Consider the following 13,694-nt stretch of genomic DNA (forward strand, 5'->3'; position numbering starts at 1 on the left):
AAAAAAAAAAAATATATATATATATATATCTCTACAATTTTAAGAATTATGTAATATACCAAAACCCACTGAATACACAGTTTAAATGGTTGAACTGTACCATATGGCTGTTAAAAAAAAAAAAAAAAGGCACAAAAAAGACATTGCTAGCTATAAAAAAGCTGAAAGAATTTATCACCAGAAGACCCTTGTTACAAGAAACGTTAAAGAATGTGCTTCAGAGAGAAAGGAAATGAAACCAAATGGAAATCTGGATCTGCACACACGAGTAAACAGCACTGACAAATGGTAACTACATAGGTAAATATACAATATTTTTCCTTAATATTTAAATTATTTTTAAAATGTAATTGGCTATATTAGTTTTATGTTGCTGTGTAGCATATTACCACAAACTTGGCAGCTTCAAACAGCACTTCCTTATTATCAGCTCTGTTGGCCAGAAGCGGTGCAAGCACAGCATGGCTGGGTTCTCTGCTCAGGGTGTCCAAAGGCTGAAATCAGGGTGTGTCACCTAGACTGAGTTCTCATCTGGAGGCTGTGGGGGGAAATTCACTTTCAAGCTCACTCTTCTTGGCGGAATTCAGTTCCTTGTGGCTGCAGGACTGAGGTCCCTGCTTCCTAGCTGGCTTTCAGCTGGTGCTGCTCTTTGCTGCTGGAGACTGCCATGTTCCTCACACTGCGCCTTCCATCTTCAAGCTGGTAATGGTCCGTCACATTTTTATTGGGCTTCAATCTCTGACTTCCGTTCTGTGACCAGCTGGAGACAACCTTGTTTTTTTAATCTGTAAAGTGAGACTATTAGATTAGGTCAGGTTTGGGGTTTTTTCCCTCCAAAAAAAAATTTGTAATGGTAGGTAGAATCATTCAGTTTTAAATCTTCAAATGTGGTGTGGAACTCCAGAGATTAAGGGTTGGTAAAAATGCTTTTTATGTAGCTCTTTTTATGTATTTATGTAGCTCTTCCTAATCTTAGGGAGCTTCGGGCACTATAGATTTGCTTATAGAATGTCTCTGATGTTCCTCTGTATGGTGTTCCTCATACCCAGCTGGTATGAGGAAGTTTAGGCTGACAATTTAGGGAGCCTCCCAGTCATAGCACACTTAACTTATGTTTCTTTCTTTTTCCTAGCTTTGTCGTTTTAGCACTCTGCTATCACTCAAGGAAGTATCATCAAGAACAAGGAGGACATGGATGCTAAGTCACTAACCGCCTGGTCTCAGGTAAGCTGTGCTTTCTTCCCAGTTTCCAGCTGGGAATTCCTTTTTATTTTAGTCCATTTGCCAGAGAACTTCAGAAATTATATCTTTTCTCCAGCAGACTAGGATTAGGTTTTGTTTACTTTATTTATAGTTGTAGTTTTATTTCCTTTTAATAGAAAAGAAGCACAAGTTTAACAGTAACATCGGTGGGAATCAAGTGAGGTGACATCAGACTTCTTCCGAAAAAGAAGAGAGAACTGGGAATGTTGATGCCTCTCTGTGATTTCTCTCAGGCCTGACTGTCCTGGGTGTAGTGCTTACTGTGTGAATTCCTCCACGGGGAACCCATTTGGAGGAACTCAGGGACAAGTTACATAGTTATCAAAGGATAACTGCAAACAAGGTGCAAAGAACTCTGAGGAGAACAGAACCTCAGTGAGCAGTGTGGCCTGGGGACATCCAGGCTGAGAGACTGGTTCTGGTGCCTATTCAGCTTCTTCCTCTGGAGGGTCCTTCATGTAGACCTTGACAGGTAATCTCGGGAAGGAAGGTGAGACTGGAGCCGAGGTTCCCTGGCCTGTCTGGAGGGCTCAGCTCCACATTGGAGTGCTCTGGGCAGGTGTTTGGCGTATGCATTTAACATGAGGATATTTATTTATTTATTTATTTTTTCTTTTGAGATGGAGTCTTGCTCTGCCACCCAGGCTGGAGTGCAGTGGCCGGATCTCAGCTCACTGCAAGCTCCGCCTCCCGGGTTTACGCCATTCTCCTGCCTCAGCCTCCCGAGTAGCTGGGACTACAGGCGCCCGCCTCGTCGCCCGGCTAGTTTTTTGTATTTTAAGTAGAGACGGGGTTTCACCGTATTAGCCAGGATGGTCTTGATCTCCTGACCTCGTGATCCGCCCGTCTCGGCCTCCCAAAGTGCTGGGATTACAGGCTTGAGCCACCGCGCCCGGCCCCAACATGAGGATATTTAAATAGTTTAAAGGTTCAGAAGAAAACTTGCTGAAATGACATTTATGCCAACATATTAAGGATGACTTGTGATTGTCCAAAGAAATATGAGAGAGCTGCATTTGTGAAGGCCCAGACTTTGAGAGAGCATGGCCTGTTTGAAGAGCTAAAAGCAGTTTAGTGCAGCCCAAACACAGAACCAAGAAGGGAATATGGGCAGTGTGGGCCTTCTAGGCCTGTTTGGCACTGACTGCAGCACAGACATGTTTGCGTGGGGCTAATGAGACTCCTCACAGAAGGATACACAGTGATAACAAGGCCAAAAAGAACTGAAACAAATACCGAGGGATAACTGATGAGGCTGGTTGGGCTAATGAGCTTGTGAAGGAGGCTGAGCCAGAGTCTTCTGCGAGTTAAAATGAAAACCGACGTGTGCAGTCTAGGGAAAGATGGTTTTGCAGGAAGGAGAACATGACTCAACTGTAACATGCTGCTCTATTGACTAAAAGGTGAGTTAGGAAGAAGACAGATCACTGTGGTCGTTGGTCTTTCCCTCTCTTCTTTTATTATAAAAATTTTCAAGTATATACAAAATAAAAATAGTACAATAGTAGTAGAAAATATGGCAGAATGGAATGAGATAAGTGTTATATTTAAAATGGACTGGAGTCTAAGGCTAATACAAGAAAAAGATCAGCAATTCGTGCTGATCAAAATTCAAAACAGGTATTTGCAAACAGTTTTTTTTTTTTTTTTTTTTTTTTTTTAAGACAGAGTCTCGCTCTGTCACCCAGGCTGGAGTCCAGTGGCGCGATCTCAGCTCACTGCAACCTCCACCTCCCAGGTTCAAGGGATTCTCCTGCCTCAGCCTCCCAAGTAGCTGGGACTGCAGGCGTGTGCCACCATGCCTGGCTAATTTTTTGTATTTTTAGTAGACAGGGTTTCTGTGTTAGCCAGTGTCAATCTCCTGAACTCAGGTGATCCGCCTGCCTTGGCCTTCCAAAGCGCTGGGATTAAAGGTGTGAGCTACCCCGCCTGGCCAAGCAGTTATTCATTTACAATTGAGATAAAGGCATTTAAAAAACAATAACACAATTCAGGATAATGCTTACTTCCAGCAAAGAACAAGAAGTGTTAGGAGGAATGAAAGCATACTTAGTCTATATACCTTCTTGGCGTGACTGTATGTGCGGGACTGCAGCGGATGGCACTTCTCATCTCTGTCTTCTTTAACACTGTATTGTACTGTGTGTTAGTGTGTATAATACTATGAGACAGTATTTTACAGCTAAGAGAACTGATTCGTGGTGAAGTTAGATAAGCATTATCCAATCCAAAATTTAAGGTATACAGACCAGGTGAGGTGGCTCATACCTGTAATCCCAGCACTTTGGGAGGCCGAGGTGTGCAGATCACCTGAGTCAGGAGTTTGAGACCAGCACGGCCAACATAGTAAAACCCCGACTTTACTAAAAATACAAAAATAAGTCAGGTGTGTGGTGGCATAGTCCCAGCTACTCAGGAGTCTGAGGCAGGAGAATTGCTTGAACCCAGGAGGCGGAGGTTGCAGTGAGCTAAAATCATGCCACTGCACTCCAGCCCAGACGTCAGAACAAAACTCTGTCCCCCGCCCTGTTCCCCGCCAAAAAAAAAAAAAAAAATTTAAGATGTACAGATTTGACCACAGGTTCGCCTGATTTCAAATCCAGTTATTGACTAACATCTCATGCACCTTTCCTTTCAGTAGTGTCACCATGACATACTTTGTCTCTGTGTTTACAGTAAAAGTGCAGTGTATTTCTTATGGGAATGCTAAAACCACCAGACCAGAAATCAGATAGCCACTTAAGTTAAAACTGGGCAGGCTTCTTAGAAACCATGAACAGCAATGAATGAGTCAAGGACTAGTGGAAAGTAGCAGGCACCTTAACTTCAGTAATACGAGAATGAGGTGGGAGCAGAGTGTCATCACCATTAGGCCTGAAGGGATGAGAACAGGGACAGGTTCTGGAAACCAGACTTGTGGTTCACAGAGGCTGTTCCCGTCTGTCAAGGGAATGTACCTCCATCACGTCACCACCACTGCACTGGGGCAACTTTCTTGCCATATCCAACTGGTGATCTCCATTGGTGAAATAAATCAGAAAGACAGAGGGCAAGAGAAATCTTTGGTATAATCCACAGAGCTCAGCCTCTCTGGGAAGAGAGTAGGGTGGAAAGGAAACCTGGAGGGAAGGAGAGAAGATACCCAGCATACAGATCTCATAGAACATTCCATTTTAAATATTTTTATTTATGTTTCAGTTTACATACAGTAACGTTTTCCCCTTTGGATTTACAGTTCTGTGATTTTCGACAAACGCATATAGTTGTGTAGCCATCACTTCATTCAAGATACAGAGCAGGCTGGGCGCAGTGGCTCACGCCTGTAATCCCAACACTTCAGGAGGCTGAGGCGGGTGGATCACCTGAGGTCAGGAGTTCGAGACCAGCCTGGCCAACATGGTGGAACCCCGTCTCTACTAAAAATACAAAAATTAGCTGGGCGTGGTGGCAGGCATCTATAAACCCAGCTACCTGGGAGGCTGAGGCAGGAGAATCGCTTGAACCTGGGGAACCGAAGTTGCAGTGAGCCGAGATTACACCGCTGCACTCCAGCCTGGGTGAGAGTGAAACTCCATCTCAAAAAAAAACAAGACAAACAACAAAAAACCCCACCAAGTTACAGGGCAAACCCATGACCCTAGAATTCCCTATGTGCAACCCCTTTGTATATAGTCCGTGCTTACTCCCCCTCCAGCCCCTTGACCACTGATCTATTGATTTTTACCTTTTCCAGAATGTCATATAAATGGGATCACATAGCATGTAACTTCTAGCTCCTTTCATAAAGCATAATGTATCGGAGGTTCATCTGTTGTTGCATGAGTCAGTAGGATATTCCTTTTTATTGCTGAGTAGATTTACATTGTGTGGCTGTACCACGCTTTGTTTATGCATTTCGTGTTAAGGGACCTTTGAGTTTCTTCCAGTTTTAGATAAAGCCCTTTCTAGGTTTATGCATTGGCATACAGGTTTTTGTGTGGACATAAATTTTCATACTCAGGTATTTAGCCAAGAGAATGATAGGTGTGTGCCAAGAGTGTACATTTAACTTTATGAAAAATACGCAAATTTTCGAAAGTGGTTGTAGCATTTTCGCATTCTCACAGTGATGTGTGGGAGTGGCAGTTATTCTGCATCCTCACTGGCACTTGGTATCACACATTTTAAAAGTTTACCCTTTCTTTTTTTTTTTTTTTTTTTTTTGAGACGGAGTCTCGCTCTGTCGCCCAGGCTGGAGTGCAGTGGCCGGATCTCAGCTCACTGCAAGCTCCACCTCCCGGGTTCACGCCATTCTCCTGCCTCAGCCTCCCGAGTAGCTGGGTCTACAGGCGCCCGCCAGGTCGCCCGGCTAGTTTTTTGTATTTTAGTAGAGACGGGGTTTCACCATGTTAGCCAGGATGGTCTTGATCTCCTGACCTCGTGATCCGCCCGTCTCGGCCTCCCAAAGTGCTGGGATTACAGGCTTGAGCCACTGCGCCCAGCCTACCCTTTCTAATAAGTGTCTTTACGGTATCTCGCTGTCATTTTAACTTTCTTTTCCCTAATAAGTAATGACACTAAGCATCATGTGCTTATTTATTACCAACTACCTATATTCTTCTTTGGTAAAATGTTTATTTTAGTCTTTTGCGCAGTTTTCAAACTAGTCTGTTTTCTTACTGAGTTGTTTTTTTCTTGGAGATGGAGTCTTGCTCTGTAGCCCAGGCTGGAGTGCAGTGGCACGATCTCGGCTCACTGCAACCTCCACCTCCCAGGTTCGAGCAATTCTCCTGCCTCAGCCTCCCGAGTAGCTGGGACTGCAGGCGCACGCCACCACACCTGGCTAATTTTTTTTTTTTTTTTTTTTTTTTTATATATTAGTAGAGACAGGGTTTCACTGTGTTGCCCAGGCTGGTCTCGAACTCCTGAACTCGGGCCATCCTGAGGCATTCCCGAGACCTGTCTTGGCCTCCCGAAGTGCTGGGATTACAGGCATGAACCATTGTGCTTAGCCTCTTATTGAGTTTTGAGGGTTCTCTGTATCTTACACGTACAAGTTCTTTGTCAGATAATGTGATTTGCAAATATTATTTCCTGGTCTCTGGCTTGTCTTTTCATTCTCTTAGTAACGTCTTTTGAAGAGAAAAATCATTTTTAGTTTTGGTGAAGCGCTCACTTTGTCAATTTTCAATTTATTCTTTTTTTTTTTTTTTTTTTTTTTTTTTTTTGGAGACAGAGTCTGATTCTCTCTCCTAGGTTGGAGTGCAGTGGCGCGATCTCGGCTCACTGCAACCTCTGCCTTCAGGGTTCAAGCGATTCTCATGCCTCAGCCTCCCAAGTAACTGGCATTACTTGCATGCACCACCATGCCCAGCTAATTTTTGTATATTTAGTAGAGATGGTGTTTCACCATGTTAGCCAGACTAGTCTCGAACTCCTGACCTCAGGTGATCCTCCTGCCTCGGCCTCCCAGAGTGCTGGGATTACAGGCGTGAGCCACCATGCCTGGCCTATCAATTTGTTCTTTTAAGGATCATGCTGTTGGTATTACTGCTAAGAACCCTCTGAAGAACTCAAAATGACAAATGCTTTTTCCTATGTTTTCTTATAGAAATTTTATAAATTTTTGTGTTACATTTTGATCTGTTTAGGATTTGAAATTTTTTTGCAGATTGACACATTTATCAGTATGTAATATCCCTCTTTATCTCTGCTAATATTCTTTGTTCTTAATTCTATGTTGTCTGATATTAATACAGCCACTCTAACTTTCGTATGATTAGTGTTTCCATAGTACATCTGTTTCTGTCCTTGTAACCTCTCTAAGTTGTATTCAATGTTGCTGTTTTTTTTTTTTTTTTTTGAGACAGAGTTTCACTCTCGTTCCCCAGGCTGGAATGCAATGGCGATATCTCAGCTCACTGCAACCTCCGCCTCCTGTGTTCAAGCGATTCTTCTGCCTCAGCCTCCTGAGTAGCTGGGATTATAGGCATGTGCCACCACACCCAGCTAATTTTGTATTTTTAGTAGAGACAGGGTTTCTCCACATTAGTCAGGCTGGTCTCGAACCCATGACCTCAGGTGATCCGCCCACCTCGGCCTCCCAAAGTTCTGGGATTACAGGTGTGAGCCACAGCACCCGGCCCAATGTTGTTTTTTTTTTTTTAGGTAGCAGATAGTCGAGGCTTGTGGTTTTTTTGTTTGTTTGTTTTGAGGCAGGGTCTCGTTGCACAGGCTGGAGTGCAGATGTGTTACTACAGCTCACTGCAGTCTGGCTCAAACTCCTGGACTCAAGTGATCCTCCCACCTGTCTCCCTAGTAGCTGGGACTATAGGCATGAGCCACCACATCTGGCTAGTTTTTAAATTTTTTGTAGACATAGGATCTCCCGATGTTGTCCAGGCTGGTCTGAAACTCCTGGGCTCAAGGCTTGTGGTTTTTGCTGTTGCCTTTTTTTTTTTTTTTTTTTTTGAGACAGGTTCTCACTCTGTTGCACAAGCTAGAGTACAGTGGTATGATCACAGCCCGCTGCAACCTCTGCCTTCTGGATTCAAGTGATCCTCTCACCTTAGCCTCCTGAGTAGCTGAGACTACAGGCACATGCCACCCTGCCTGGCTAATTTTTGTATTTTTTGTACAGACAGGGTTTTGTCATATTGCTAGGCTTGTCTTGAGCTCCTGAACTCAAGTGATCCACCTGCCTCAGCCTTCCAGAGTGCTGGGATTACAGGTGTGAGCCACTGCACCCGGTTGCTTTTTTTTTTTCTTAATACATTTTGGCGACCTGTTTTTTATTTGTTATGTTTAGACCATTTTTGTTTATGTTATTATTGATACAATTGAATTTCAGTGTGTTGTTTTATTATATGTTCTCTGTATATCTTTTCCCAGTTCTTAATTTACTACCTTTATTTGGATTATTTGAATATATTTTAGTATTTCACTTAATGTCTTGGTTTTTTAGCTTTATATTTTGTACTTTTAATGGCTGCTGTAGGGATTAGAATATACATACCTAATCTTTTACAGTCCACTTAGAGTTAATTTTTACCACTTCAAGCAAAATCTAGAAGCCTTACAACATACGGGTCCCTTTATGTCTCTCCCTTTATGTTAAAGTTGTGTGTGTATTGAGAAACTGCACCAGAAAATGTTACAGGTCTTTCAGCTGTTCTATATATTTTTGAAACATTTAAGAGAAAAAAACAAATCTATTATATGTACCCAGATATCTACTGTTTTTGTTATTTATCTTCCATTTCTGAGATTTCAGGTTTCTCTGGTATCATTTCCCTTCCGCCTGAAGAACTTCCCTCAGCACATCTTCTAGAGCAGATCTTCTGCCAACAAATTCTGTTAGTTTTAGTTCATTTGAGAATATCTTTATTTTGCATCATTTTTGAAAAATATTTTCACTGGATGTAGAAATTCTGGTTTGTCTGTTCTTTCAGCATTTAAAAACAAACATTATTCTACTGTCTTCTGACCTTTATAGTCTTTGATGGGAGACCCTGAGTCACTCAAATAGATTTTTCTCTAAATATAATCAACACTTATTTTTGATGTGGCTGATAAGGGCCTTGCATCTATCTCCTGTTTCTTTGTCTGATTGTTTTGCTACTGCTAAAATATAATCTTCCAACTCTTCCGTTGTTTTTTTAGTACCTACCAATGGTCATGAAAAATGTTTTGGATAATTATTTTAGGTTATAAAATATGGCTAGGGTGGTAAATCTCTTAAGCATTAAGGTGTACTTGAATTAGGTTCTTTATCTTACATAGTGAAAAGTGGGTTAACTTTTGGGAGAATAGATGATTCACCCTGCCATAGCTGTTTAAAATTTATTTTAAATAAAAATTCTTATGACAGTTTTTTTTAACCTAAAGCATCATATAAAACTTGTTTTCAGACAGTAGGTACCTAATAGCCATTCCTTTTACGACTTGACCAGAATAAATAGTACTCACTCCTAGAATAAATTGGGGTCCATCCACTTTACCTGCCCCAGTGCTGTCAGCTTAATTTCTCTTCCTGTTAGCAATCAGGAAAGGGGGATAGCAAAGATACATATCTGGTGCAATGCAAATGTGTTTGATGTTGTAGACACTGGTGACCTTCAAGGATGTATTTGTGGACTTCACCAGGGAGGAGTGGAAGCTGCTGGACACTGCTCAGCAGAGCGTGTACAGAAACGTGATGCTGGAGAACTATAAGAACCTGGTTTCCTTGGGTAAGACTAGCTCTGTTTTTGAAGATTTTGGTTCTCCTTTGATCAAAAGGTACAAGACCCTGAAGCATATATCCTATCAGAGTACGGGCTTGGCGTTCAAGAGACCTCATTTCTTTGAGGCATAGAACAGGTTTTTTTTACTCCAGCTTTTGTGGAAAACTTGTTGTAATGTATTGAAGTTTTTTAAATGCCTCTTTAAAAAGTTTTCCATCTGGGCGTGGTGGTTCACGCCTATAATCCCAGCACTTTGGGAGGCCGAGGTGAGTGGATCACAAGGTCGAGAGATTGAGACCATCCTGACCAACGTGGTGAAACCCCGTCTCTACTAAAAATACAAAAATTAGCTGGGCATGGTGGCGTGCGCCTGTAGTCCCAGCTACTTGGCAGGCTGAGGCAGGAGAATCACTTGAACCCGGGAAGCGGAGGTTGCAGTGAGCCAAGATTGTACCACTGCACTCCAGCCTGGCAACAGAGTGAGATTCCATCTCAAAATAAATAAATAAATAAAATAAAAAAGGTTTTCCTGCCTCTGTCAACTTTAGAGTTCCTGCCAGTCCTGCAGAGGGTTGGAGGGTCAGGCTGAATCTGAGATGTTTCTTTGTGCCTGCCCCAGAGCTCCCCTGACTCTTACCCCGTTGTCTTTTACTGTGAACAGGTTATCAGCTTACTAAGCCAGATGTGATCCTCCGGTTGGAGAAGGGAGAAGAGCCCTGGCTGGTGGAGAGAGGGATTCACCAAGAGGCACATCCTGGTGAGGACCAGACAAGAGTTGTCATAGGCAGTAGCCCAGATGAGCTGTGAGATGCTAGCACTTCTAGAGATAGTGGTCACTGGCCCTCCTCACAGGTCCTTCTTCGTGGGAAGATTGAGTTTATCTGGCCCCTATTTCCCCACTGCCAATCTTTATATTCCATTTGCATTCAGAAGCAAAGGTTTCTCTGTCTGTTGACGTGGTTGGTTTCAGCGCTGCACATGTCGCTTTCCTGATTATTACCGTTATTACCACTAACCTAGCATCTTGTGCTCTCATTTGTCATGGAATCACTTCTTGCATTTTTGCCTCTCTTTCTTTCACGTGACCCCTTCCCACAACTCGGTTAACTATCTGTGCAAGCTCTGGAGTAGGACTCTTATCACCTTTTCTGAGAGTTTGTTTTCTGTCAGGTAGAAAACTGCTGCAGAGAGCTCATAATTCCTGTTGCCTCAACTCTCCTTCCTTTCCAGGATGGCTGCTCACAGAAACACTGGTTTTTCTTACTGTACTTTAGATCTTTTGTTTTTTTTTTTTTGAGATGGAGTTTCTCTCAGTCTCCTAGACTGGAGTGCAGTGGCGTGATCTCAGCTCACTGCAACCTCCGCCTCCCAGGTTCAAGTGATTCTCCCGCCTCAGCCTCCCAAGTAGCTGGGATTACGGGCATGCACCACCATACCCAGCTAGTTTTTATGTTTTTAATAGAGGTGGGGTTTCACCATGTTGGCCAGGCTGGTCTCGAACTCCTGACCTCAAGTGGCCGCCCACCTCGGCCTTCCAAAGTGCTGGGATTACAGGCGTGAGCCACCATGCCTGGCCTCTATCTAGTTCTATATTTAATATTTTAAAAATCTATTTCTAGGCATTTCCCTGCATCTCAGATTTTGGATGTGATGTAAATTAAATCTGAGTCTTACTTGTCCTGTAATTTAGCCTCAAGTTCTTTCCCATGAAGCCTTTTATGATTCCTCGTTAAGTACAGGCCTCTTCCTCTTCTGAACTTCCACTTAGTTTAAATCTCTACTTTAAAATATTATCATAAGCTCTTTTTTACTTTTTAGTATTTGCCTTGTAGCTAATTGTATCAAAATGCTGTGTCAAAGCAAGTCTTTCAACTGCCTTGGGACCATGGGAAGAAATATTGTTATATTTTCTTTTCTTTATTACTTACCTTCTTTCTTTCTTTTCTATTTGTTCATCTAGTAAGCTTTCCTGAATGTCTATTGACAAGTATCCAAAAATAACAATTATTAACTGGATCCAGCAGTTTATATTTTTATTGAGAAAAGGCGGGCAGATTACGAGGTCAGGAGATCGAGACCATCGTGGCTAATACTGTGAAACCCCGTCTCTACTAAATATACAAAAAAAAAATTAGCTGGGTGTAGTGATGGGCGCCTGTAGTGCCAGCTACTCGGGAGGCAGAGGCAGGAGAATGGCATGAACCCAGGAGGCAGAGCTTGCAGTGAGCCGAGATTGCACCACTACACTCCAGCCTGGGCGACAGAGAGAGACTCCACCTCAAAAAAAAAAATAAAAAGACTCAGACCTCATGGGCTTAAATGCATGGAGTTTTACAGAATCTACAAGGCTGTGAAATTCATTATCAAAACAAAAAATATAATGTGTGATAATTTTTAAAAATAGATGATTAGTTGATTAATGGGTCCAATAGACTTCGACAATAACTTACTGGCATGGCTATGTTACATAATATGTGGAAGATTTTAGGATATTAATAAAGCACCTCATTCTTATGATCAAATTCTACACTCAGAATTGTCCTCCCATTAGTGCTCAGCACCCCCCTTATACATATTCTTCATAAAATCTTCCAGTTGGCATTTGTAGTTTGAAAAACTTCTCCATAAGATTTTATGATGTTCTGGATAGGGGTGGTGTATTTCCTATTAAAAATCATCAGGATGGGAAAGAAACTAGGAACTAACAAAGTGGTAAGTGACAGTGAGGACTGGTGGGGGTGGGATTGTATAAGGAAGTCATTTAGGGACGAGGCCTGGCACAGGGATCATTTACCAGGTGTATTAGTTTCCTGGGGCTGTGGTAGCAAAGAACCAGAAGTTAGGTGGCTCAGAACAACCAAAATGTATCATGTCACAGCTGGAGGCTGTAAGTCTAAAACGAAGATGTCAGTGGGGCTCTGTTACGCTTCTAGGAGAGTGTCTTTCCTTGTCTCTTCCAGTTTGTGCTAGCCCCAGGTATTCCTTGGCTTGCGGATATATCATTCCAGTCTTGGTCTCCATATTCACATGGTCTCTTCCCCTGTGTCTCTGTGTCTCTTTTAATGAGGACCACCATCATATTGGATTAGGGGCCCATCCTATTTCTGGTACTACCTCATAACTTATTACATCTGGAAAGACTGTATTTCCAAATATAGTCGTATTCTGAGAATCTGAGGATTAAAACTTCAACATACCTTTTTGGGGGGGATACAGTTTAACCCATAATACCAGGTAAGAGTGGAATGTCACCCCATCATGTAAGATGAAGTGGTATTATCAGTGTCACCCCACTCATGTAAGATGAAGTGGTATTATCAGTGTATTTTTTAGGTTTGGGATTATACATTTTACCTGAAAGACACCGAGAAACAGATAAAGCTCTTATTCAAGGGAAATAATTTGCAGTAATATACACAGGTAGCAGATGGCAGAAATTCTAAGAGAGTATGGATCAGGCCTCAGATTCTAAGTTCACATCTTGTGGTAGTAGTCCTATCGGTTGTTAAGTCCTTATGTTTCAGAACAAAGAAATCAAAACAGAAAATGAGAAGAATGATAATGATTATTGTAAATCTTACTGCTGTGACCATAAATGTGCCAGAGACTGTAATAGGCTCATGCTTTATATAATATGATAATCTGAAATAGCAAATACTGTCGTCCTTAGATTACAGATAAGCAAAATGAATTCTTAAAAGTTTAGCAACTTGTCTAAATTCACCACTAGTAATAGTATAAAACTTAGATTAGGAACCTGTATCTTGGTAACTTTTGTGCAGTTACTCTTCCACCTTGTCATGCAGCCGCTCTGACAGGTCTGTTGTGTCAGTCATCTGGGTATTCTGTAGTGCTTCTGTGATTTGGATAAAAAGCATTGCCTGACGTATGGCTGCATTCATGGTTTAAGAATACTAAATGGGGCCGGATGCAGTGGCTCACGCCTATAATCCCAGCACTTTGGGAGGCCAAGGTGGGTGGATCACCTGAAGTCAGGAGTTCACGACCAGCCTGGCCAACATGGTGAAGTCCTGTCTCTACTAAAAAGATAAAAAATTAGCCAGGCATGGTGGCAGGCACCTGTAATCCCAGCTACTTGGGAGGCTGAGGCAGGAGAATCATTTGAACCTGGGAGGCGGAGGTTGCATTGAGCCGAGATCACGCCATTGCACTCCAGCCTGGACAACAAGAGCGAAACTCTGTCTCAAAAAAAAAAAAAAAAAAAGA

At 42.3% G+C, this 13,694-nt stretch overlaps 1 protein-coding gene across 4 annotated transcripts in view; it reads left to right on the forward strand.

Annotated features, from left to right (window-relative positions):
* Positions 1–13,694, forward strand: part of ZNF10 (zinc finger protein 10) — a 34,744-nt gene that overhangs the window by 16,735 nt on the left and 4,315 nt on the right. Inside the window, exons 1-4 of one of the 4 annotated variants that reach the window (XM_017895659.1) lie at positions 94–300; positions 1,133–1,224; positions 9,347–9,473; positions 10,129–10,224. In XM_017895659.1, coding sequence (XP_017751148.1) covers positions 1,192–1,224; positions 9,347–9,473; positions 10,129–10,224 — 256 coding nt within the window. In that variant the 5' untranslated portion in view covers positions 94–300; positions 1,133–1,191. Of the gene's footprint in view, positions 1–93; positions 301–1,132; positions 1,225–2,171; positions 2,667–9,346; positions 9,474–10,128; positions 10,225–13,694 lie in introns of those variants that run through there. The other 3 variants (XM_017895658.1, XM_017895660.1, XM_017895662.1) reach the window with 3 other exon arrangements.

The sequence above is a fragment of the Rhinopithecus bieti genome, unplaced genomic scaffold (assembly GCF_001698545.2).
Source record: "Rhinopithecus bieti isolate Rb0 unplaced genomic scaffold, ASM169854v2 scaffold_27038, whole genome shotgun sequence".
In the NCBI taxonomy this organism is placed as follows: domain Eukaryota; kingdom Metazoa; phylum Chordata; class Mammalia; order Primates; family Cercopithecidae; genus Rhinopithecus; species Rhinopithecus bieti.